The sequence below is a fragment of the Ovis canadensis genome, chromosome 14 (assembly GCF_042477335.2).
Source record: "Ovis canadensis isolate MfBH-ARS-UI-01 breed Bighorn chromosome 14, ARS-UI_OviCan_v2, whole genome shotgun sequence".
NCBI classification, from domain to species: domain Eukaryota; kingdom Metazoa; phylum Chordata; class Mammalia; order Artiodactyla; family Bovidae; genus Ovis; species Ovis canadensis.
This window is the reverse complement of record NC_091258.1, coordinates 77,469,447-77,490,909: the sequence shown is the minus strand read 5'-3', so window position 1 is coordinate 77,490,909 and position 21,463 is coordinate 77,469,447. Positions and strand designations below refer to the sequence as shown.

The 21,463-nt window shown below is 62.4% G+C and overlaps 3 protein-coding genes across 11 annotated transcripts; 2 read left to right on the top strand and 1 right to left on the bottom strand.

Annotated features, from left to right (window-relative positions):
• The first annotated feature begins 1,480 nt into the window (after positions 1–1,480).
• On the top strand, positions 1,481–7,646 carry CDC42EP5 (CDC42 effector protein 5). 4 transcript variants are annotated; one of them, XM_069549494.1, is made up of 6 exons: positions 1,481–1,552; positions 1,658–1,790; positions 1,916–2,346; positions 2,574–2,715; positions 6,280–6,442; positions 7,115–7,646. In XM_069549494.1, the coding sequence occupies exon 6, from the start codon at positions 7,115–7,117 to the stop codon at positions 7,574–7,576; it is 462 nt and encodes a 153-aa protein (XP_069405595.1). In that variant the 5' UTR covers positions 1,481–1,552; positions 1,658–1,790; positions 1,916–2,346; positions 2,574–2,715; positions 6,280–6,442; the 3' UTR covers positions 7,577–7,646. The 4 variants fall into 4 exon arrangements, with proteins under 4 accessions (XP_069405595.1, XP_069405596.1, XP_069405597.1 ...); XM_069549496.1 differs by lacking the exons at positions 1,481–1,552; positions 1,658–1,790 and having other exon boundaries at positions 2,065–2,346; positions 2,549–2,715; XM_069549495.1 differs by lacking the exons at positions 1,481–1,552; positions 1,658–1,790; positions 6,280–6,442 and having other exon boundaries at positions 2,058–2,346.
• A 218-nt stretch (positions 7,647–7,864) lies between these two features.
• On the top strand, positions 7,865–10,464 carry LENG9 (leukocyte receptor cluster member 9). The gene has a single exon (XM_069549493.1). The coding sequence runs from the start codon at positions 8,585–8,587 to the stop codon at positions 10,148–10,150; it is 1,566 nt and encodes a 521-aa protein (XP_069405594.1). The 5' UTR covers positions 7,865–8,584; the 3' UTR covers positions 10,151–10,464.
• Positions 10,189–20,129, bottom strand: LENG8 (leukocyte receptor cluster member 8). 6 transcript variants are annotated; one of them, XM_069549490.1, is made up of 16 exons: positions 20,012–20,129; positions 18,285–18,377; positions 17,497–17,671; positions 17,077–17,178; positions 16,399–16,494; positions 15,912–16,164; positions 15,568–15,709; positions 15,233–15,421; positions 14,700–14,978; positions 14,476–14,616; positions 14,058–14,343; positions 13,552–13,653; positions 13,394–13,462; positions 13,136–13,265; positions 12,853–13,060; positions 10,189–11,379 (listed from the first exon to the last, which is right to left on the bottom strand). In XM_069549490.1, exons 2-16 carry the CDS (start codon positions 18,320–18,322, stop codon positions 11,217–11,219), a joined length of 2,373 nt encoding a protein of 790 aa, XP_069405591.1. In that variant the 5' UTR covers positions 18,323–18,377; positions 20,012–20,129; the 3' UTR covers positions 10,189–11,216. The 6 variants fall into 6 exon arrangements, with proteins under 6 accessions (XP_069405591.1, XP_069405592.1, XP_069405593.1 ...); XM_069549491.1 differs by having other exon boundaries at positions 16,399–16,491; positions 20,012–20,126; XM_069549492.1 differs by having other exon boundaries at positions 15,568–15,706; positions 16,399–16,491; positions 20,012–20,119.
• Positions 20,130–21,463: the final 1,334 nt, after the last annotated feature.

The window sequence follows — 21,463 nt, the reverse complement described above, 5'->3', positions numbered from 1 at the left end:
AGTCGCTCAGTCGTGTCCGACTCTGCAACCCCATGGACTGCAGCTCGCCAGGCTCCTCTGTCCATTCGATTTCCCAGGTAAGAATACTGGAGTGGGTTGCAATGTCCTCCTGCCGGGGATCTTCCCAACCCAGGGACTGAACCAGGGTCTCCTGTGTCTCCTGCACTGCAGCTGGGTTCTTGGTTCTTTTTTAGCTACGTGAGGCCTTTGTGGCAGCATGTGGACTTTCCCTGGTTTCTGTGAGTGGGGCTACTGTCTGACTCAGGTTCGCGGGCCTCCCACTGCGGTGGGTGCTTTTGCAGAGCCTGGGCTCTGGCTTGTGGTCTCCAGTGGTTGCCATGTGAGGGCGCAGTGCCTGTGGCTCGAACCACAGGCGTGGCTCCAGGCTTAGTCGCTCTGCGGCACACAGGATCTTCTGGGATCAGGGACTGAACCCAGGTCCCCTGCATTGGCAGGTGGGTTCCTAACCACTGAGCCACTGGGAAGGCACAGCCACCTCAGCAGCATGTGACTTGTGCTGATTACGGAGTAACGCATTAGATCTAGCCATCGAAATGGCTGCCACCCAGGTGGGCCTCACATAACCAGGACCTTCTCTGGCCAGAGGCAGGACAGTGGAGCAGGCCCGCAAACCAGGGAGGTGAAGCCTAAGGGGGACTCAGGTGGGGAGACGGAGTGAATGCCGCAGAGGGACCCAGGCAGCCTGTCGCAGCAGGCCAGGTGCAGACCCGACCAGGTTGGGGAGTTTGTCTTTCGTTTGTCTGCTTGAGGTGATGAGTGTTTTGGAATCAGAGAGAGGTGGCGGTTGTACGACATTGAGAATATACTAAATCCCTTTAAAATGATGCACTGCAATGTGAATCCAAACATCAACAGAAAATGACTGACTACAATGCTGTTGTTATTGAAACGTTTATCTTGGGTGACCGTTCTGCCACCCCCACCTTAAACTTTGCCTTGAATGTGAAAGAAAAAAGTGTTAGCCGTTCAGTCGTGTCCGCCTCTTTGCGACTCCGTGGACCGTAGCCCACCAAGCTCGTCTCTCCGTGCGATTCTCCAGCCAAGAATACTGGAGTGAGTTGCCGTGCCCTCCTCCAGGGGATCTTCCCCGCTCGGGGATGGAATCCGGGTCTCCTGCATCGCAGGCGGATTCTTTACCATCTGAGCCACCGTCCCAGCCTGTTCCAGCCCATCCCCCTTCTGGACTGTGAAGTGGACTCTCTGCCCCTTCAAGTTCTGACCCTGTTTTTCCCGCTTAATACCCGACTCAGGACAAATCAGAAGCTCCCCGTGGCTTTCTCTCCAGGCAAACCAGGCTCCACCCGGGGCCTCAGGGCCCTGGGCTCCACCTGGCGGCCTGGCCCGCTCCCTCCGGTCCTCGGCCCTGTAAACATGTACTCCTCCCGCTTCTGAAGATTCAGGTCAAGCCACACCTCCTCCTTATCCAGGACCCTCCCTGCTCTTGGCCGCAAAAGTGGCTCAGACGGTGAAGTGTCTGCCTGCAATGTCGGTGACCTGAGTTCGAGTCCTGGGTGGGGAAGATCCCTCTCCAGTATGCTTGCCTGGAGAATCCCCAAGGACAGAGGAGCCGGGTGGGCCCCACTCCATGGGAGTCGGATACGACTGAGCGCCTTCTCTTTCTTTCCCTCCTCTCCAGCCCCTCCATCCCAGCTCACAACCGAGCCGGCCTCCTCTCCGAGGTGGGGCTCTTCCCGCCCTCACCCCCTTGGGGATCGTCCTCCCCCCGACCCTGAGTCTTCTCGTACCGCTCGGCGCGAGCCCCTAGCGAGGTGACGCCCAGGCCCGAACCTTCAACTCCCCACCGCAGGCAGAGGACCGCCCTCCGCGGCCACCTCCACCCGCTCCTACCGCCGGTCTCACTGCCTGATCTTGTCGGCTTCTCTCTCTCTTCCAGGCCCCACACTCGCTCCCCCAACCGCTGCAATCTGGAAGAAATTACTCTTTCCAAACAGCCAGACTTCCCCACTTGCAGGAAATTCCAGGCTGGCAGGGGAGGGGCCGGGCTGGGGGGCCGCCCCGTCCATCCAATCCCCCACCCCCTCCGCAGTCCTTCCACCCGCACATCCAGTCCCGGCCACTTCCCGCCCCCACACTCAGCCTGGAGGGGCCTCAGCTTTTCCGCCGCGGCTTCTTAGTCCTTAAATCCTAGAGGCCAACTTTTGGAGGGGGGGGGGGCGGGGGGGGATAAGGGAGGCCTGGGAGGGGCCTACTGCCTTAACCCTCTCGGCCCCAGACGGGCCGAGCTGGACTGGGCGGGAACTCTGCGCCCCTCTGGGCTCCCATCATGGCCCCCGAGAGGGGCTGACGCTTCCGTTCCCGGTGCAGGTAAAGAGGGGACCCGGTGACAGGGTCTGGGGGCGGGGGTGGGGCTCAGACTCCCCAGGCTGGTGGAGGGGAGGCCGGGGGGTGGTCTGGGACCCCCCTCGCGTCCTGAGGCCGAGGAGGAACGGAGTCAGGGCTCCCGGGACCCAGGAGAGAAGGAGGGGGCGCTGCGGGCCGGCCACCCGGGTCGTGAGTGCCCCTCCAGGGTCCGCTTGACGGGCCCTTCGCAGGTGAGATCCCGCCCGGAGGAAGGCAGAGGGAGGCGCGGGCCTGGGACCAGGAGGCGGAGGCGGGCCCCGAACCGAGAGGAGCGGGTCCCGGGCGGAGCCTGAGCCTGAGAGCGCGCCCGCCCGGTTCGGCAAGGACCGCGAGGTAAGGGGGCACTGGCGGGCCCGGGGTCCCCAGGCAAGTCCAGAGGGGAGAGGGGCAGACAGACGGCCGAAGGGACAGCGGCCGCTGAAGCCGGGGCCGCAGCCACGTGGCCTCAGGAAGCGTGCTCTGGAGCCCCAAGGGGGTCGGGGTGGGGTCCCGGTCCCCGGTCCCCCTGCGCCGTCCGCGTGCCGCCCGCCTGGTCGCCTCTCCCACGGGGCTGAGAACCAGCCAGGCTGGATGTGGGGCGGGCTGGGGCCCGGAGAGGACGGAGCAGAGCCAGCTGTGCGTCCCCCCCCCCCCCCCCGCCCTCCCGCAGCTGGAGCCTCGGCAGGAAAGGTGGGGCGCGCGGAGGCGGGAGGAGGGGCGCGCGGGCCCAGGGTCGCGGCTCCTGCTCTCTGCCCGGCCCGAGGTCGTCACACACAACAGCTCCTCTGTGCGGAGTTGGCCCCGCCACTGGCTCTTTCCGAGCATGACCTCATTGCATCAGGCACACTAGGAGACTCGAGCCTTCTATTTCAGGGGACACCGAGGCTCTGAGAAGTGGACGGACTGCACCCCACACCCCCTCCACCCCACCCCAGCCCTCCCCCTGTCACCCCGAGTTCTCAGAACTACCCAGGGGAAGCGGTGGCTTTCAAAACCAATTTCGAACTCGTTGTTCTTACCTGGAATGGAAAAAAAAAAAAAGCAAACAAACAGGGTCAAGGGTGTAGGTCCCTGGCCTTGATATGAAAGCATTATTTATTTTCCCACGGGTCTGCACGCCCTACCCTTTTGGGACCATGAGCGATATAACATCCTTCCAACTTCGGAGTTCGTCTGCCTGCGCTCCAGGTTCAGGCAGTATTTGCTGCTGTGTGACCCAGGGCCAGTTACCTCACCTCTCTGTGCCTCAAGCTGTCACCCGCATCTCTAAAACGAACATAGTAGCAGGGTTCTCCCCTCACAGGGGACTGTTGGGAGGGCTGCAGGAGTTCCTTCATGTGCCTGAGGTGCTTAGACCCCTGCCTGGCCCAGGGTGAGTGCTTGGGAAACAATGTCAGCACCATGAGTACACTCCAGGACAGCCCCTTGCAAATAGGCATTTCAACTTCCCAGTTGAAGCAAACTTCCCAGAGTAGCTTCCCAGAGGAGCAAACTGAGGTGCGAGGTTGAGAGAGTGAGTTCTGGCTGTGTTTGGTTTTTTTTTTTTTTTCCCTCCTTCTGTCTGCATGGCTTGTGAGAGACCAAGATCTTAAGGAGCTGCTAAGTGTTGGGAAATGGCAGGACTATCACCCTGTAGGGTGGTGGGAGGATGGGATGAGGGCAAGGTGGGGGGTGGCAGGAGAGGAAGCAGTGGCGGAGAGCCGTCCAGGGGGGGCCAATGCATGGCGCAGCTGGCAGCTGAAGGCATGACTCTGGGTTCTGGAAGCCCGCAGAGCTGCTTTGTGACCTCGGGCAAGTCACGTGCCCTCTCTCAGCATCTGTTTCCTTCTCTGGGACGGGTGAGGATGATCCAAGGTTTGGCCACGGAGCACACAGCATTTTCTGTGTGCTGGCTACCATGCCAAGACTTTCCGTGGGGCAATATCTCACCAATTCTGTTTTTTTTTTTTTTTTGGTAGCACTGGTTGGCTAACAGGGTAGGGTCTTAGTTCCCTAAACAGGGATTGAACCAGTGCCCTTGGCAGTGAAAGCTCATAGTCCTCACCACGCGGACTGCCAGGGAATTCCCCCTCACTATTTCTTGCAAAGAGACTAAGAATTATCCTATGAGTAACATTCCATTTCTGAGATGAGGAAGTGAGGTCAGAAAGGGTAAGTAATTTGCCCAAAGCAACCCAGCAATGTGCATAGTCAAATCCAACTCTGGGCAGCTGCCTTCCTGAGTTCTGCTTTTTTTCACCTATAATCCACGGCTCAGTGAGACGGGGCACTGCTAGCTCTGAGACTTTTTTTTTTTTTAACTGTAGATTGAGATTTGTTAATGAGAAGAGGTCAGCATTAAAAAAGACTAACAGGGAATCCCAGGTGGTCCAGTGGTTAGGACTCTGGGCTTCCACTGCAGGGGCTGTGGGTTTGATGCCTGGTTGGGGAACTAAGGTCCTGCATAGCACGGCCAAAATAATAATATAGATTAGAGTTGAAACTATCCAAGTGCCTAGCATGTGCTGAGCAGTCTCATTTCATAAATGTTGTTTCCCTTATACACTGGGTGGGGTGGGGAAGGAATGGTGATTGTGTTCCAGATTGCAGTAAAATATATTTATTCACCTGGGTGGAGGTTAGGGAGTTCTGAGAAGTGCTATAGAGGTGGTCAAGCAAGACTGGTTTTTCAAGAGAAATAAATGTGAAGTGTGTATGTGTGTTTGAGTAGGGGAGTGCACAGCCCTCAGACCACAGCCATCTATACTTATTTCAAATCCTCTGGCTTTAATTTTTCTCCACATAAAAGATGGTATTTCCCAGGGTGGTGGTTACTAAAAGGACAATGCTTTGCCTGCTTCAGAGGATTTTATGAAATCTAAATTTTGTTCCACAGTTTTGTTTGGGGACACATCTCCCCCCCCCCCCCCCCCCAACCCCCAATGCTATCAGTATCAATTGACTGGTGGTGTTACAAATATAGTTTTCTTTGAGTGTTTCTGTGTGTCCTACAAGGAAGGTAGTGTTATTTTACCCATTTTCAGATAGAAAACAAGCCAAGGGATCACATCAATTATCTCAGTTCATACAGTTGGCAAAGGGTGGGGCTTCAATTCAAATAGAAAGAATGTTTATTATTATTATTACAACAGTGACTGTTAAAACAAAAGTACAAGGTCGTCAAAGTCCCTCCCAGAAGTTCCATAAAAACAGCCAGGTTCCAGGATATGGGCAAAGGTTGGTGGACGTATCTATTTACCATCAAGTCATGAAGTCATGTGGCCACAGGGCACCTGGTTTATAGTTCATGAGCTGCCGGATTGGAATTGAGGCCATTCTTGCCATGTGTTAACATAGGAAATTTTGCCTTCTTACTACTGTTACCCTTAGCAAGAAGTAAGATATTATGTTGCTTGTTTCAAAACCAGATAATTTGACATTGTAAAACAGTGTGTCAAACGCTGTTGGTGGTGGGGAGGGGAGGGTTTCAGTGGTAAAGAGTCCACCTACAAATACAGGAGATGCACGTTGGATCCCTGGGTGGGGAGGATCCCCTGGAGGAGGAAATGGCAGCCCACTCCAGTGTTCTGGCCTGGAGAATCCCATGGACAGAGGAGCCTGGCTGACTGCAGTCCATGGGGCTGTAAAGAGTCGGACATGGCTGAGCGTGCATGCGGACTCACGCACGCACATATACATGTGCAAGTATATGGATTCCCAGGCCCACCCTAAACCTCCCAAATTAGAATCCTCAGGCCAGCCTACATTGTGACTTTTGTGTGTCCCAGGCAAAGCTTTCATGGACATAATTACATATGTTATAATTATATTTTACGACCACGTTGGTATAAAGACAAACATAATCCAGACATTTTGAAATAAATCAAAACACAGCATCCCTCGGCTCAGAAAGGGCTTCTGTACCTTGTGTATTGACAGGGTGGGGGGCTCCCCTCGTCTGAGAGGGTCTCCTCTGCCCTCCTCTGGGCTGCGTGAGCTCTGTGGGCCTGGAAGGTGGTGCCAGAGAGGAAGACCTGTGCCTGTCCCCGCCCTGCGTGAGCTGGCGGCCAGCGGCCTCAGTTAAGGACCGAGGCTCAGAAAGGTAATAATAATAAATTAAAACGTTTAAAACTGTGCAGGCCTCTAGAAGTGTGGCAGGCTCTGGGCACCGCATCTTCCCCTAAAGGACAGGGGCAGCTCTGCCGTAAGAGTGAAATGAGTGACAGTCGTTCAGTCGTGTCCAACTCTTTGTGACCCCATGGACCTTAGCCTGCCAGGCTCGTCTGTCCAGGGAATCCTCTAGGCAAGAGTACTGGAGTGGGCTGCCATTACCTTCTCCAGGGGACTTCCCGACCCAGGGATCGAGCGCGGGTCTGCTGCATTGCAGGCAGATTCTTTACCGTCTGAGCCACTAGGGGAGCCCGTCTTCAGGGTGGAGTTTCTGCCAAGTTTGGGAAGAAACTTGTCTGCAGGCTTGGTGAAGCGTGTTTTGCTGGTTCTCTGGAGTATGAAATCCTCAAACGTTAGTTGTAAGTGCAGTTAACAAACAGGCAGACCTAAATTTGAGTCTGAGTTTTTAATCAAGCAGCTGTGATCTCGGGCCTCCGTTTCCCCAGCTGTAAAATGGAAGTAACCCCCGTACCCCCACCACGGTCGTGCTGTGCGTGTCCGGAGAATTCTTTGCACCGCGGGCTAGGCCAGGGCTGGGAACGCGGCAGGCAGGCCTCGGCAGCGCCCCTGGGGGAGGCCGTGCTAACCCGCCCCTACCCCGCAGATGCCGGTGCTGAAGCAATTGGGCCCCGCGCAGCCCAAGAAGCGGCCGGAGCGCGGCGCCTTGTCCATCTCCGCGCCGCTCGGCGACTTCCGGCACACGCTGCACGTGGGGCGCGGCGGCGACGCCTTCGGGGACACCTCGTTCCTGAGCCGCCACGGCGGCGGGCCGCCCCCTGAGCCCAGGGCGCCGCCCGCGGGGGCCCCGCGCACTGCTCCGCCGCCCGCCGTGCCGCAGGCTTCGCCGCCCGCCCTCCGTGCTCCCGCGCCCGCCGACCCGCTGCTGTCCTTCCACCTGGATTTGGGCCCCTCCATGCTGGACGCGGTGCTCGGCGTGATGGACGCGGAGCGCCCGGGCGCCGCTGCCGCCAAGCCGGACGTGGACCCCGGCCCCGAGGCGCAGCACCCCCGGGCCCGCTGCCTTGCCAACGCGGACCTCGAGCCGGACGACGTCATCGGCCTGTAGGCACCCCCGTTCCCTGCGCTCTTACCGCCCAGCGCCCCACTTCTTTCTACATAAACCGACAAGGTCTGTGTCCCGGGTTTCGTCTGTTCACTTTGCACGTGGAAAGCGGTAACGAGACGGGGTGACGGGGTCCCGGCACCCCTAAGAGCCACGTGTGTTGCAGGGGGTTCTGGTTCCCGCCGGGTGGATGGTGGTAGAAATTCGATGGTCCCGGTGTAATGGGATGCGGCCCCTTTAAGAGGGACAGAGGCGTGGCGTGGCCCGGCCCCTCCCAGGGGCGGGGCCCCGACAGGGTCGCTCCCACTGCACAGTTCTTTCAGCAAAGTGGGCTGCGCGCCGCTGCCGGCCGGACGCCTTCCGGGGATCGGCGAAGGGCTGTGACCCAGGGAGCTCCGCGCCGCCGGTGGATCCCGCCCAGGAAGGATGCCCTTTACCCCGGGAGCGGACGCGCAGGGAAAGTGGCCGGGAGGAGGCGTGGTCCCCTAGGAAAGGAACGCCCCGAGGCCGACAGGGGTGCCCGAAATCCGGGCTGCGAAGTTCATGCTGAGCCCGCAGGCGTCCGGTTCTCCCGCGGAGGGCGAGGCCCGAGGGGGGCCTGGAGGGGCGTGGCAGCAGTGCAGATCCTTAGGGGGGCGGGGGCATCCAGGTTCTCCGGGGCGCACGAGTGGCGAGCCGCGCTTGCGAACCCTAGGGGAGCCGAGCCGCGCCTGCGAACCCTAAGGGAGCCGACCCGCGCCCTCGGGGAGCCGAGCGGCGCTAGCTACGCGCCCGGGAGGGGCGGGGCCACACGCGATAGGGGCGTGGGCAGGGGCGGGGCCACAACAGAACCAGATCGCCCGCAGGTGTCTGGCTTCCCCGGGCTCGGCGCGGGGCGGGCCCGCGCGCGGGGTGCTTTCCAGGCTGGGCAGGGGCCGGAGCCGCGCCAGTGATGTCACGGCGGGCCGGGCAGGGCTGACCCCGCGAGGAGCGGCCTGTGCCGGGCGAGCGCGCCCGCCGTACGCTCCGCCTATGGCGGCGGCCGGAGGGCCGGAGCCGCCCGCGGGGGTCTCGGTCGTGGAACCCGCGGCCCCGCCGGCCTGCCACTTCTTCCTGGAGGGCCGCTGCCGCTTCGGCGCCCGCTGCCGCCAGCCCCACCCCGGGGCGCCGGCGCCGCCGCAGCCTAGAGGCGAGGCCGAAGACCAGGCCAAAGCCAAGAAGCCGCCGCTGCGTACGGCTGACGCCGTCATCCAGCGTATCCGCTGGGACCCGCGCCTCGACCCGGCCGACTTCTCTGTGGGCTATGCCGACCGCTTCTTGGGCGTGCGCGAGGAGCCCTTCCTTTCCTTCTGCTGGGACGAGCCGCTAGCGGCGCTTGCGCCGGGCGTTTTGGCCGTGCCGCAGCACCGGGTGCGCTACTTCCGCTTCCGCGGCCGCCTGGTATGGGACCGCGCCTCGCGCACCGACCTCGTCTTTGGCTCCGGCTTGGCGGCCGGCCGTGGGCCCACCATCCTGGACGCGCTCGACGGCGAGGACGCGCACCGGCCCGGGGACGTGCACGACGGTGGAGACCGGAGCGGGGACGCGCACAGGAACGGCGATACGAGTGACGGCGAGGATGCCAGCTCAGTCGGAGATGCGCTCGGCGGTCAGGATACGGACGGGACCGGAGGCGCACTGGACAGCGTAGCTGCCACCCGCCTTGGCACGGATGCGGGGGACCCCGCACAGCCAGCCCAGACCCGACTCCGGGCAGCCTTGGCCTCGGACGGGGGAAGCCCCGAAGCTGGGTGCCTGACGCTGGCAGGCGCATTAGCGAGGACCCAGGAGTGGGAGTCGGCCGACCCTGGAGGCCAAGCTTCCCCGTGGATGGCGCCAGGAAAGGCGCTGCAGCCAGCTGCCCCCACCGCCGCCAGGGCCATGAAGACCCGTGGCAGGAAGCCCTCGGACAGCCTCTGTGAGACGGGAATGGAGTGGGGTCCCGGGATCTGGCCTGTGGACCCAGGAGCGGCCGGGGCCGTGGGCTCTCGCCAGCCCCGCCCCACGCACTTCGTGGCGCTCATGGTGACGGAGCCTGAGCTGCGGGCCAAGGTGGCCAAGGTCCAGGAAGACTTGGTACGAGATGCACCAGCTTGCGCGGCCTTCACGGTGCCGGCTGAAGCCCTCCACCTGACCCTAGCCCTGCTGAGGCTGGCGGGCCCCGGGGAGGCGGCGGCGGCTGTCACCGCGCTCAGACACGCGCTCTCGGACCCCGGGCTTGAGGTCCCTCTGAGGCTGAGGTTCGGTCGCCTGGTACGCCTGGGCTCCCACGTGCTCTGTGCTCCCCCGTCCCCACCCTTGGAGAGCCTGGCCCAGAGGCTGAGCCAGAGGCTGGAGGCCGAGGGGCTGAGAGTGCTGCAGCCTCTCGGGGGGATACGCCCCCACCTCACCCTGGCCAAGGTGCCCCAGGGCGCCCAAGTCTGCCTCCCCGAGGTCAGCCCGTGGCAGGAGCTGGGGAGCCAGCCCCTGGGGACACTCCGGCTGTGCCGCGTGGGCAGGGCCGGGGCCACCTACCAGGCGGTGGCCGAGCTCCCCCTGGGAGGTCAACCTCCAAAATAAGGGCCGGGCCCCAGACAAGGACAAAGCGCGCACGCGGCTTCTCTCTCTCTCTCTTTAATTTTGGTTTCTCTCAAGCTTCCAAGTGGTGCTCAGTGCTCCAAGGAAAGAATGAAGGAAGGAAAGGGGAGGGGAGAAGGGGGAGCGGGGAGGCAGAGGAGGACATCTGAAGAGAAGCAGCCTGACAGTCCAGCTGTTTGCAACTCAGCGCACCCTCCAGTTACATGGCAGAAGAGGGCGGGAGACGGAAAAGAAAAGGGGAGGAAGAAAAATAACTTAAATAAACACACACACAAAGAAAAGAGGAGGAAACATGACGTGAGCTGGTGATCCATGAGGCGGGGAGGGAGGGTAACCGCTTTACCTGTGCTGAACCGAGGGAAGAATGCGAGGAGGGGGAGGACGGGGCAGGGGAGACACGGGGGAGGGGGACACGGAGACAACTCAATACAACTGCAGACGAGGCGGCCCGGCCGGCGAGGTCCCGCGGCGGCCTCCGGAATCCTCAGTGTGGCGGTGGTGTGGCGGGTGGCGGCGGCGGCGGCTTCTGGGCTCGGGGGCCGAGGGCAGGGCACAGTCTCTAGGCGGCTCCCCTCGCCCCAAACACTGAGGCCCCGGAGGGCTGGCAACAAGAGTCTGTGGAGCAGCAGGCGGGAGGCGGGCGGTGGGCGTGCCCCCGCCGTGGGCGGGCGCGGGCGGAGCGGCCTGTCTTCTTGCCCTGCCCCCCGGCATGGGACGGGCCAGGGTGCTGGGTCGGTACCGGAGTACGAGCTCGAGAGAGAGAGAGAAAAAACACTGAGACAGCATTAGTGGAGGGCCAGACAGACAGACCAGCCTATAGACCGCACCCCCGGCCCTACGCTGCCCGTCCCCCCCTTCCCCAGCCCGACCCTCTCAGGCCAAAAATAAAAACGTAGAAAAATCTCTGTACAGACTCCCCGGTGGGAAAACGGGGGCAGGGACGAGGGCTCTTCCTGGAGCCCTCTCCCCACGAATTAATTTACACCCCAAGTCCATGGCTCAAAGACAAGATCTGCAGCCCAGCCCCCCGCCCCCGCGGCGCTGGTGCTCAGAAGGCCGGCAGCTGCGCCAGGCTGAGGCGGCAGTCGATGCTGGAGTTGTCCGGGCCCGTGTAGGCCAGGCCCAGGGGCTCCAAGAAGGCCCGGCAGGCGGCCTCGCCCTCGAAGGCCAGCTCGGCCTGCAGGTAGGAGACGGGCAGCGCTGGGCGGAAGCTACGGAGACAAGAGGAGAAGGTGATGAGGCGGCGGTAGACGCGGGAAGGCCCCACGGGCAGGGAGGGGGCGCCCCCGTTCGGGCGCCCGAGAGGCTTCCTCAGCGCATTAGCTGCCAGCCCCGCTCCCACCCGCAGCCTCCCCACCTCAGCGGCTCAGGGGGGCCCGGGGTGGGGTCGGACCCCGGCCCCGGCTGCGCCCCCCTTCGCCCTCACTTACCTGAGCAGGGGACAGGAGGAGGGGATGGGAGGGAAGGGCCAGCTGGCTCCTCTGCTGGCTGGGTGCCTGCGCAGACCCTCACAAGAGGGCCCACCGAGGCCGGGGGGGGGGGGGGGGGGGGGGCGGGGATCGATGCAAGGGGCGGGGGCTGGAGGGGGCTGATCCTATCTGGGGACCACCCCTCCTGCTTGCCTCGCCCTGGTCAGAGGAGGCTGAGCACCCAGCTAAGAGGAGGTGGGCCGGTGCCGGCCAGCAGCTCTGTGCGTGCGCCCTCCCAGCAGCGGGCCCACCCAGCTGTACGCACCCAGGAGCAGGGCTCCAGGGGCACAGCCACTGAGCTCACACTAGTGGGGGACACGGGACCCCTCTTGCCTCGAACCCTGGCCGTCTGTGGGACTGGCCCTGGGACAGGGGGCAGTTTCTGCTGAAGACGCGGGCCCCTTCAGACACAGGCCCCTCGGCGCTCTGGGCAGGAAGCAGCCCGCGCCCTGCCCTGTCTGCTGAGCCCGCCTCACTGCCTGTCTTTCCACAGCCCTGCCCTCTACCTCACCCTTAAACGTTCTCATCCCACACTGGAGCCCACAAGGAGCCTCCTAACCCTCCTGGGTGGGTGTCCACCCCCACCCAGACCGCGCCCCGTGGCTCCCAAGGCCCCTGGGACCTCTGAGCAGTGCTTGGCAGCCTGTCACCTCAGGAGGTGGCCCCGGCGGAGGCGACCCGGGCACCGTGGGACGCTCAGCACATCCCCAGCCTCTGGCCCTAGAAGCCGGGACGACTCTGGCCGTGACAAAAGGGGTGTCCTTAGCCCACCTGGCGCGCCTCCCTCCTAACAGATGCGAACACACCGTTGCCCGGGGCAGAGGGCACCCTCTTTGGGGGCTGTCGGCCTCGCTTGCCTGCACGGCCCTAAACTCATCTGAGCCCTCACGAGGGCGCAAGGCCCGGTCCCTGAGCCCACAGCTGCCGAGGGCGGGGCCGGCTCTGCGGGCTGCCCCACGGGGGCGCTCAGCCTCTGGGCGCGGTTCGGCCTCGAGGGTTGGGGAAGCGGGAGGCTTTGGATGAAGGGGGCCTGGACAAGGGGATGATGTGGGGGGGGGGGGTTCCAGGCTGCCACGAGCAGAGAGCAGCAGGAGAGAGGGGAGGGGCGGGGGGCTGTGCAGAGAGGGGCGGGTCCAGATGAAGACGAGCGCACAGGTAGGGGGAGGAGACAGGGCGGCCCGCGGCCTGGGCGGGGTGGAGCTCAGCTTTACATACGTTTTGATCATTGCCTTGAGCGCAGCCTTGCGCTCCCGGTCTGCAAACTTGTCCACGAGGTAGCCAGACATGCAGGGAGCGTGAGAGTAGAGCCGGAAGAAGCGGTGGTAGTTGCCCAGAGCCCAGGCGGCCCTGAGCGCCAGGGCGTGGGCCACGCAAGGGTCCGCCTTCAGCTCCCGAGTCAGGTACGCCAGCTCTGTGGTGATGTCTGCGGCCAGAGACTCGGGGTCAGGGGGCTCGGGGGGCCGCGTCAGGGGCCCAGGGCCGCGGTCCTGCACCTCACCTCCCGAGTTCTTGGTGAAGATGTAATAGAGGATACGGTAGGCGGTGAACTCGCCCACGTTGCCCGGCAGGTTCTCGGCGTACAGCGACTTGAGCTGCGTCTGGCACTGGTTGAACTCTTCATGGTCCCCCTGGAGGGCAGAGCGTGAGGGGGCAGAGCGTGAGGGGGCAGAGTGAGGCCCACACGGCTGGGTGGGGGGACGGCTGAAAGCCTGGGGTGGGGTGGGGCGGGGCGGGGCGGGGCCCTGCCCGCCCTCACCTTCTCCAAGGCGATGCGCGCGTGCGTCTCGTACACCTCCACTGTGAACTCGGTGCGCACACCCTGCACCTGGTGGGAGGACAGCGGCTGTCACAGCAGAGCCGGCCTCCCCCATCGGCCCTGCCCCGGCCCCGGCCCCTCGCTGGCGCCCGCCTCACCGTGAGGTCCTGCCGGATGGACTTCATCTGCTCGCAGGCGAAGGCGTAGTCCTGCTTCTCCTTCCAGTGGGACTTGACCATGCCCAGCGACTTCTTCAGAACCTGGGGCAGGTGAAGAAAGGCTCAGTGTGGCCCGGGCAGCACCGGCCCGGGGGCTAAAATCCGCCAGGGGCCCACGGACTGGAGTCCCAGTGCTCCAGCATCAGGCCCTCAGCGACCGCGTGTCAGCATTAGAAACGAGCACCGCAAACAGCAGGAGCGCACTCCCAGCCTCAGCCTCCTGCACCCGTGCGCCCAGCTCGGGCCTCGGGGATGCACCAGGCCTCGCAGGCACCGGCCTCCTCAGTAGGGATGGAGGCCCGAGACCGGCCCCACCTCCCGGACTCGTCTCCCGAGTGCAAGCTCTAGGTCAGTACCCCTGGGTGCACCAGGCCCCTGCCCATTACCGCCCCGCCCTGGCCTGGCCTCCCAGGCACGGAGGCGCTGCCCTCACGCTGGGCACTCACCGGCACAGGGCGCACTGTGGATGGGTCAGGAGCACAGGTGAGGCGTAGGTAGTGCTTGGTGACGTCCAGGCAGGTGCCCACGATCTGCAGCTCCTGCCAGTCAGGGTCGGCCGTGCTGCCCTCCAGGCTGCCCACCTGCAGCACCAGGGGCTCCAGGCGCAGGCGGCGCGAGTGTCCATGCTGGAAGCGCGCCGCCCGCTTCTGCTTCTTCAGCTCGCGCTCTGGCTCCTCACAGTCCAGGGCTGCCATCTTCTTGCGGCTGCGCTTGGTGGGTGCCAGGTCGTGCCTGGGGGAGGGGTTGGGGGGCGTGAAGGGGTGCGGGGGGCGTGGCACTGCCCTCTCCAACGCTCCCGAGACACCTCCCTCTTCCTCCCAGGACCCCCAAACCAACCCCTCCTGCCGTCAGCCCAAGGCTCACCTCTTGCCCCGCTGTGCCCGGCCCCGGCCCCGGTCCATATGGGCCCCCCGGCCTCCCCGGCCCTTGGGGGGGGGGTTCCTGCGGCCCACAGGGTGACACTCGTTGCCTGAGCAGGAACTCTCGGAGTCCGAGTGCGAGTCACTGCCGGAGGGAGGGGCGGGAAGGTGAGGCTGGGCCTGGCTCCTGCGGGGGGCCCCCCGCCGCCCGCCCGGGGGGCCCAGCACCTGCGGCGGAAGTGGCGGGTGGGGGAGCGGGAGGAGGAGCGGGAGCGGGAGTCGGTGCTGGAGGAGGAGCTGTGGTCCTTCATGAAGACGTTGCGGTTGCCGAACTTAGCGAAGCTGCTGCCCCGGGCTCGGCCGGCGCCCCCAGCCCCCGGCGTCCCTCGCTGGGACTGGGCACCCCCGCCCCTGGTCGTGGAGGCTGCCCCCCTGGGAGGATGGAGGGTGCTGGGCGCCTCCCACCGCTTCTTCTTGGGGCTCTCGGCCACAGGCTCCCGAGTCAGCCTGAGGATACGGCAGAGCAGAGCATCACAGTCTGGTGCCTCCTGTTCCCCGCCCTGAGGATGCGCTCAAGAGGAAGGGCACCTCCCCAGGCTTCACACGCGGCTAACACGGTGCAGAAAGGAGAGGTGCTCCGAGCCGATGAATAACACGCCCCCCAGCTCGCATGCCCAGAATTCCAGCCCAGCCAACTCCCGCTCCAGGACCCAACCCTCCTGCCCGCCTCTCGGCGGGGCGCCCCGTGTGCCCCGGCTCACCCGGGCAGGGGCTCGCGGCTCCAGTCGATGGTGTAGGCCGAGCCGTCCTGCAGCCGCGCCTGCAGCACCTCCTTGAGCAGCTTCTCCGTGCGGTCCTTGTCCTCCTCCGACTCGCAGGCCGTGAAGCAGCGCTCCACGTACTCCTTCATGTCCTGCGGCCAGTCGTCCGGCTTCCCAGACAGGCTCCCCCTGGCGGAGGGCGGGCGTGTACAGCTGGTTGGGGAGCAGCCCCCACACCTGGGCCAGGACCCTCGTCAGCCCCCTTGTAACACCCAGGGAGCCCACAGGAGGGAGAGAGCACCGTCTGCTTTCTCAGGGATGGCACGGGCAGTCACCTGTGGTTCTGGACTTTCTCGGGGTTGGGCTGTGGGCCGAAGCCGCTGTGCTGGCCCTCCGTGGTGGAGCTGAAGTTCTGGTTTGTGACGGGAAAGGGCCGTTTCTGGATGTTGAACTTGAGTCCCCCAGTCCCAGGGGCTGCTGTGAGGGCATGAAAAGCTGGGGTCAGCTGGCCCCACCCCTCAGAATCGGACACCTGAGCTGGGAATCCCGTCCCCTTCCCGAGCAGCAACACCCACAGCCTGGTTGGTCCCAACACTGGAAGCGAGGTCAGAGCGCCCAAATGCCTCCCACCAGTGAGGACCCCGCCCCGCGCCCCCACTCCCCACCCCGAGGCGCTCACGCTTCATGCGATTCCACAGCTGCTGGCCCTTCTTGGGCTTGACCGGCTCAGGGTAGGTGTGCTGCCCGTAGGCCTGGCCTGACGCGGGTCCTGCCTGGCTGTGCTGGGTGGCGGGGGCTGTCCCAGGCTGGGGGCCGCTGCTCAGAGGATGGGCCCCATGCGGGGGGTTGGCGGGCTGGGGGGGCTGGGCCGCGGGCAGCTGCTGAGGGGGCGCCTGGTAGGGCATGCCTTCATCCATGCCCGGGACGGGGGGCTGTGGGGGAAAAGGGTGCTGAGGGCGGATTGGGCGTTCCGGGCTGGTCCTTGCTCCAGTTTTCACGGTCACATCCCTCAGCGTGCAGCTCTCCCCACCCCCATCTCAGAGCGACCCTTGGGTGCAGACTCAGCTACCACAGCCACCCTGCTGACCTCCAGGGGGCCCGGGCTCCTCCTCGCCTCCCACCATACCCCTGCCTGGATGGGCCACAGGGCTGGGCATGGGCGTTACCTGGTTCAGAGGCCCTTGGTGCTGGGGCGCGGCTGAGCCGTAGGAGCTGGCCATGCCGTACTGGGAGGGGGAGCCGTAGCTCTGGTACACGCTCTGCTGGGGGCAAGGAAGGAAGGGATCAGCCGCAGGCCCACTCCTTCTGGGGGAGGGGGGCGGGGGCCTGGCCCTGCCCTTTCCCAGACCTCAGCAGCAATCTGCCACTGACCTCTCACCCCTCCCTTCTCCACCACATAAACGCACCAAACTGGCTCAAGCTATAGGTTACAAGATAAGATAAAAACCTCTCTCTGTCCCACGTTTCACCGTGTTCAACAGCCATCTACTGAGCACTACCCCGTCTAAACACTACAACAGAATGACTGTACACACAGAAACCCAGTGCCGATGGAGTCAGCTGTAGACACCTAACACCATCCCCCAGTGAGTGAAGAAGGAAGGCCAAGCAGGGAAGCCAAGTGGCCGGCAGGGTGGGCAGTGGGCCTGCCGCTCCAAGGAAGCCTGTTCCAGGCAGCCCTCTGCAAGGAGCGTAGGGACAAGGAGGAGGGCAGGGAGTGGGGAGCAGGAGTGGGCCTGGGGTGCACCGCGGAAGGCCCCAAGCCGGGGAGGGCCTTCCCGCAGCCGCCCCTGCTGTGGTCCATCCATCAGCTGCCCTGGAGCCCGCCCCCGCTGGGCACTCACCACCGGGTAATAGTAGCTGTAGGGGTAGGTGTAGTTGTACTGCTGGTACCACTGGTAGTACTGCTGCTGCTGCAGGGCCGAGGCCTCTGCCTGCGACACGTACTGTGGACAGAGGGTGGCGGGCCTGAGGGCTGCAGGCGGGAGCCCCATTTCCCAGGAGTTAACTGCTCAGGGACGGAGCCGGGTCTGCCACCTCTCCATGGAGAGCCACCCCCTCTGCCATCCCACCCAGGCACCTCTCCCTCCTCAGGCTGGACTCCCCGAGATGAGGATCACGTGGCCTTAGACTCCTCGAGGAGACAGACCAGGCATCCCCACTCAAGGGCTCTGGGAGCATCTTCCTGCCCTGGAGATCCCAGAGGACACCACTGTGCTCCCCACCCCGCTCAGGATTCCCAGTCCCTCAGGGACTTCTCTCACTTGTGCACTGGCCACAGGCCCATTGCTGCTGGCCTTGGCGGAGCTGCCGGCGGCCCCCGCTTTGCTGATGCTGGCCAGGGCCTGGCGGGCCTTCTCCCACTCCGGATTCTCGTGCATGGGAGTCTCCATTCCGTTCTCTCTGCCTGCCCCGGCCACCATACTGTACTGAGAGGGCCTGCGGGAAGAGCACGTGTAGTCAGCCCCCGCTCCCATCACAGGCGGCGGGCAGGGTGCAGGCCGGCAAACGCCAGGGCTGGAGCCCCACAGCCTCCGCATCTGACCTGAGGTGTGCTGAAAGCTCCTGCTCACAGCTCTCCGTGAGCCGTGAACACCACTGCCTACCTAAGGTGCTTCACCAGATGCCTGCTACGTACAGCTGTTAAAAGTCAAACAAAAAGATGCCCAGTAACCACAGAACTTAAGACCTGGGGCCGAGCAGGCCTAAATGTTTTAAGAATCCACAAATTCTGTCTGATGCCACCTCAGTCAGACAGTTAATCACCACACTGTTTTGGAAAAAATAAGGAACTTAAAAAAAAAAAATTGAGTATGAAGTGTTAGAGGCTGCCCCTTTAATCACAGTTGATGAACCAAGTCATCAGTTTTGTGACTCAAGCACTGTACTGTGAATGATGAAAGCTCACACAAGCGCCTCACCCCCAGCCCAAGCACAGGGACGACAGCATCATGACCCCCATGCTGCGTGAGGGCCCACCCAGAGCCCAACACTGGGCCTTGCTTCCTCTCACCGCCCCCCACCCCCATGCCATCCCTCCAGCCCCACTAACCAATCTGTGCTGCGCTGATCACCCACGTTGGCCGCCATCTGCACCCTGGGGTGTAAGGGGTGGACCTCGGGAGCCAGAATGCTTTTTCACTGTCTGTAAGGCAAAAAACGAATTAAGGAGAATCAAGAAGGAGCAAGAAACATGTTACAAACCAGCGAAGGGAAGCAGATGACTCACAAGAAGCCAGAGGAGGAAGGCGCCAATAGGGTAAACAGCCTGAAGAGAATAAATAAATGGGCTACAGCCCCAGGGAAAGACCCTGGCCGCCCCCTGCAGCGCTCTAGATGGAAAATGAAGGATTTGAAAGCAAAAAAGTTGAAAGGAATTTCCCAAAGAGAAAAAGAATGATCTGAAACCCAAATGAAGAAAGGGAAACGTTCAAGGGAAACCCTGAGACCGACTGGAGGAGGGGCAGAGGGCAGGTGGGGGGACCTCAGGCAAGGGGTAGGGAGGAAGCGCTAATGAACAAGGTCTGAGTGAAGCTTAAGGCTGGGAGGCTGGGAAAGACTTCTGAAGGAAAGCCTGTAAAGAGGGACGTGTTTGAAGGAGTCTTGAAAGGAGAGGAGAAAACACTGGAGAACGGAGAAACCTGGGAAGAAATGAGAATTTCCAGAAGTTACTCCTGGGGCCGGAAGAAGGCAAAGAGAAGAGCCCTGAAGTAAGGAAAGGAGTTCTTAGAAAACTCTTAAACAGACTAATTTCCGGAAGGTCCCCTAAGGACAGAGAAAACTCTTACACGGGAGGTTCCTAGAAATAGCAGTAGGCCCAGGAGAAGAGGCATCAAATCCTCTCGGCTGGGGGTCTGGACAGAAAGTTTTGCGGGTGCCTGAAAAGACCCCTAATATCGTTAGGGACTTAGGAGCGGGAGGGAGAGGACTGCAAGGAAGTGAAGGAGCGCCCTGGGGGCGAAGACTGGGTGGGAGGGACCAGGACTCGAGGGGATAACTGAGAAGGATGGGTATGTCCAAAAGCCTGTCCCGCTAGGGAACCCGGAAGTCCTACAAATGGGGCGACAGGAACAGGAGTCTGAAAGAAGAAAGGGCCTCAGGGAAGAGACGGAATGGGGGTGAGCGAAAGAGTAGGGGCGCAGAAGTCTGCGGTCCCGAGAGATTGGGGGAATTGAGGGGGAGCCCAGGACAGGAAGACTTAGGGTAAGGTCTGGTGCAACTTGGAAGGGAGGTTTCCGGGCAGGTCTGAGGGGGAGGAAGGAGACGCGGATGCGAGCGGAGCACCTGGCCGTCCCGCGAGCCCAAGGAAAGCAAACAAGGACGCCGGGTGGAGGAACAGCCTGCCCGGATCCCGATCCTAGCCATCGACCCCGGAGCCACCGCCCCGGCCGCGGCGCGCCAGGCCTGCGCACCACGTCCTGGGGAGCCGGGCGAGGCGGCGAAGAAGGAGCAAGGGGGCCCGTCGCCCGGGGCAACGCGGTCCTCCGGTGGAACCGCTGGGTCAATGGGAGCTGAAGAAAGGGGTGCTCGGGGCCCAGGAATTCCGAGCGCGGGGGCGGGGAGCGGCGCCCGACAGCGCAGGCGCGACGGTGCGCGGCCGCCCGGCCCGCTCCCCGCGCGCAGGCGCACTGGTCCGCGTCCCCGCCACACCCTGTCGTCGCTCGCGCGCGGTGTCCGTTGGTGCGACGGCCGCCAAGGCCTCGGGGGCCGCGGGCGGAAGGCCAGAAGGAAACGCCGTCTCCGCCCGCCCGCCCGGCCACCCCCGCTCGCCACACCCACCTCGGCCGTACGACCCCGGGACTCGTCAGCGGCGGCTCCAAGCGACGGCAACAGGGCTCCGCGAGTGCTCTTGACCCGGCTGGCTCCTGTCTTTAAGTTTCGACGTCCGGACCGCGGCGTCTTGACGTCACGCCGATGCTTCGCCCCGCCTCCCGTCACCGCGGGCAGCCAATAGGCGCCGCAAACTTGATTAGAACCCGTCCTCCTGTGACGCAACCCCGGGGTGGACGTTTCAAGACAAGGCGGAAACTGGACTGCGGACGGTGGCCCTGAGAGGACACGCCCGGTGGAGCGCTCGGGCCCTGCGCCCTCCCAGGCATCCTTGTTTTGGTCCGGCTGGTGGCAGCCATTACTGTTTCTAGGTATAAATCGGTGTAGGGCTGAGTAGTTCTGAGAGTCCCCACCGTGCAGTGATGTGGGACGATGGACCCAAAGACGGCCTGAGAACAGCCTCCGGCCGGAAAGGGAAACTTCCCTAGGAAATGAAACTGGAAGTGTGCAAACACAGCGGCGGGAAGCAGGCGTAGCCTGGGGATCGCGGGGGTGGCTCTGGTGGAACAGAAGTGAGGGGTCCTGGCTTCAAGAGATAGGCCTGTGGATGCTTGCAGGTAGCAGGTCCTGAAAAGCCATCCTTGTCCGCCTGAAGAATTGGGACCCTCCCGTTTAAAAAAGAGCTTCCCCGGTGGCGCTAGTGGTAAAGAACCTGCCTGCCAATGCAGGAGACCCAGGAGACACAGGTTTGATTCCTGGGTCAGGGAAGATCCGCTGGAGGAAGGCATGGCAACCCACTCCAGTGTTCTTGCCTGGAGAATCCCATGGACAGAGGACGCTAGACAGCTGCGCAGTCCATAGTAGACTGTTTCAAAGAGTCGGACACGACTGACACGACTTGACACACACACGCACCATTTAAAAAGGCCTGTCTGTAGATTGCTTGCAAGTAATCTTTTCAGTAATCCTGTTCCCACCCGCAATTCTGAATGATAGAATTATCCACTGCAGTTCACGGGCGGGCCACTGGGGTTGCAGTAGGTGGTGTTTAAGAAGCAGCGATTTCTTTCCGAATCCCTATTATTAAAAACTTTTCTGTGGATAATGTGTGTCATTTTGTTAGTGTTAGCACAGTTTATCTTTTTTTTTTTTTTCATCCCTTCACTTTTAAAATTAACTTTTCGTTTTAGAGCAATTTTAGGCTTACAATAAATGTTGCAAAGATAATTCAGAGTCCTGCCTATCCTACACCTAGTTTCCCTGGAACGCTGTAGTATGTTTGTTAAAACTAAGATTAAAACTAAGACACCGACGTTGACACAATATTGTTAACTGCAGACTTTCTTTGAATTTCACCACTTTGCCCAGAAAATGAAAATAGATTTCACTTTTGTTAAAGTTAGACCAAAATGGGTTTTTTTCCTTGATTAGGACTGTAGCCTGCCAGGCTTCTCTGTCCAT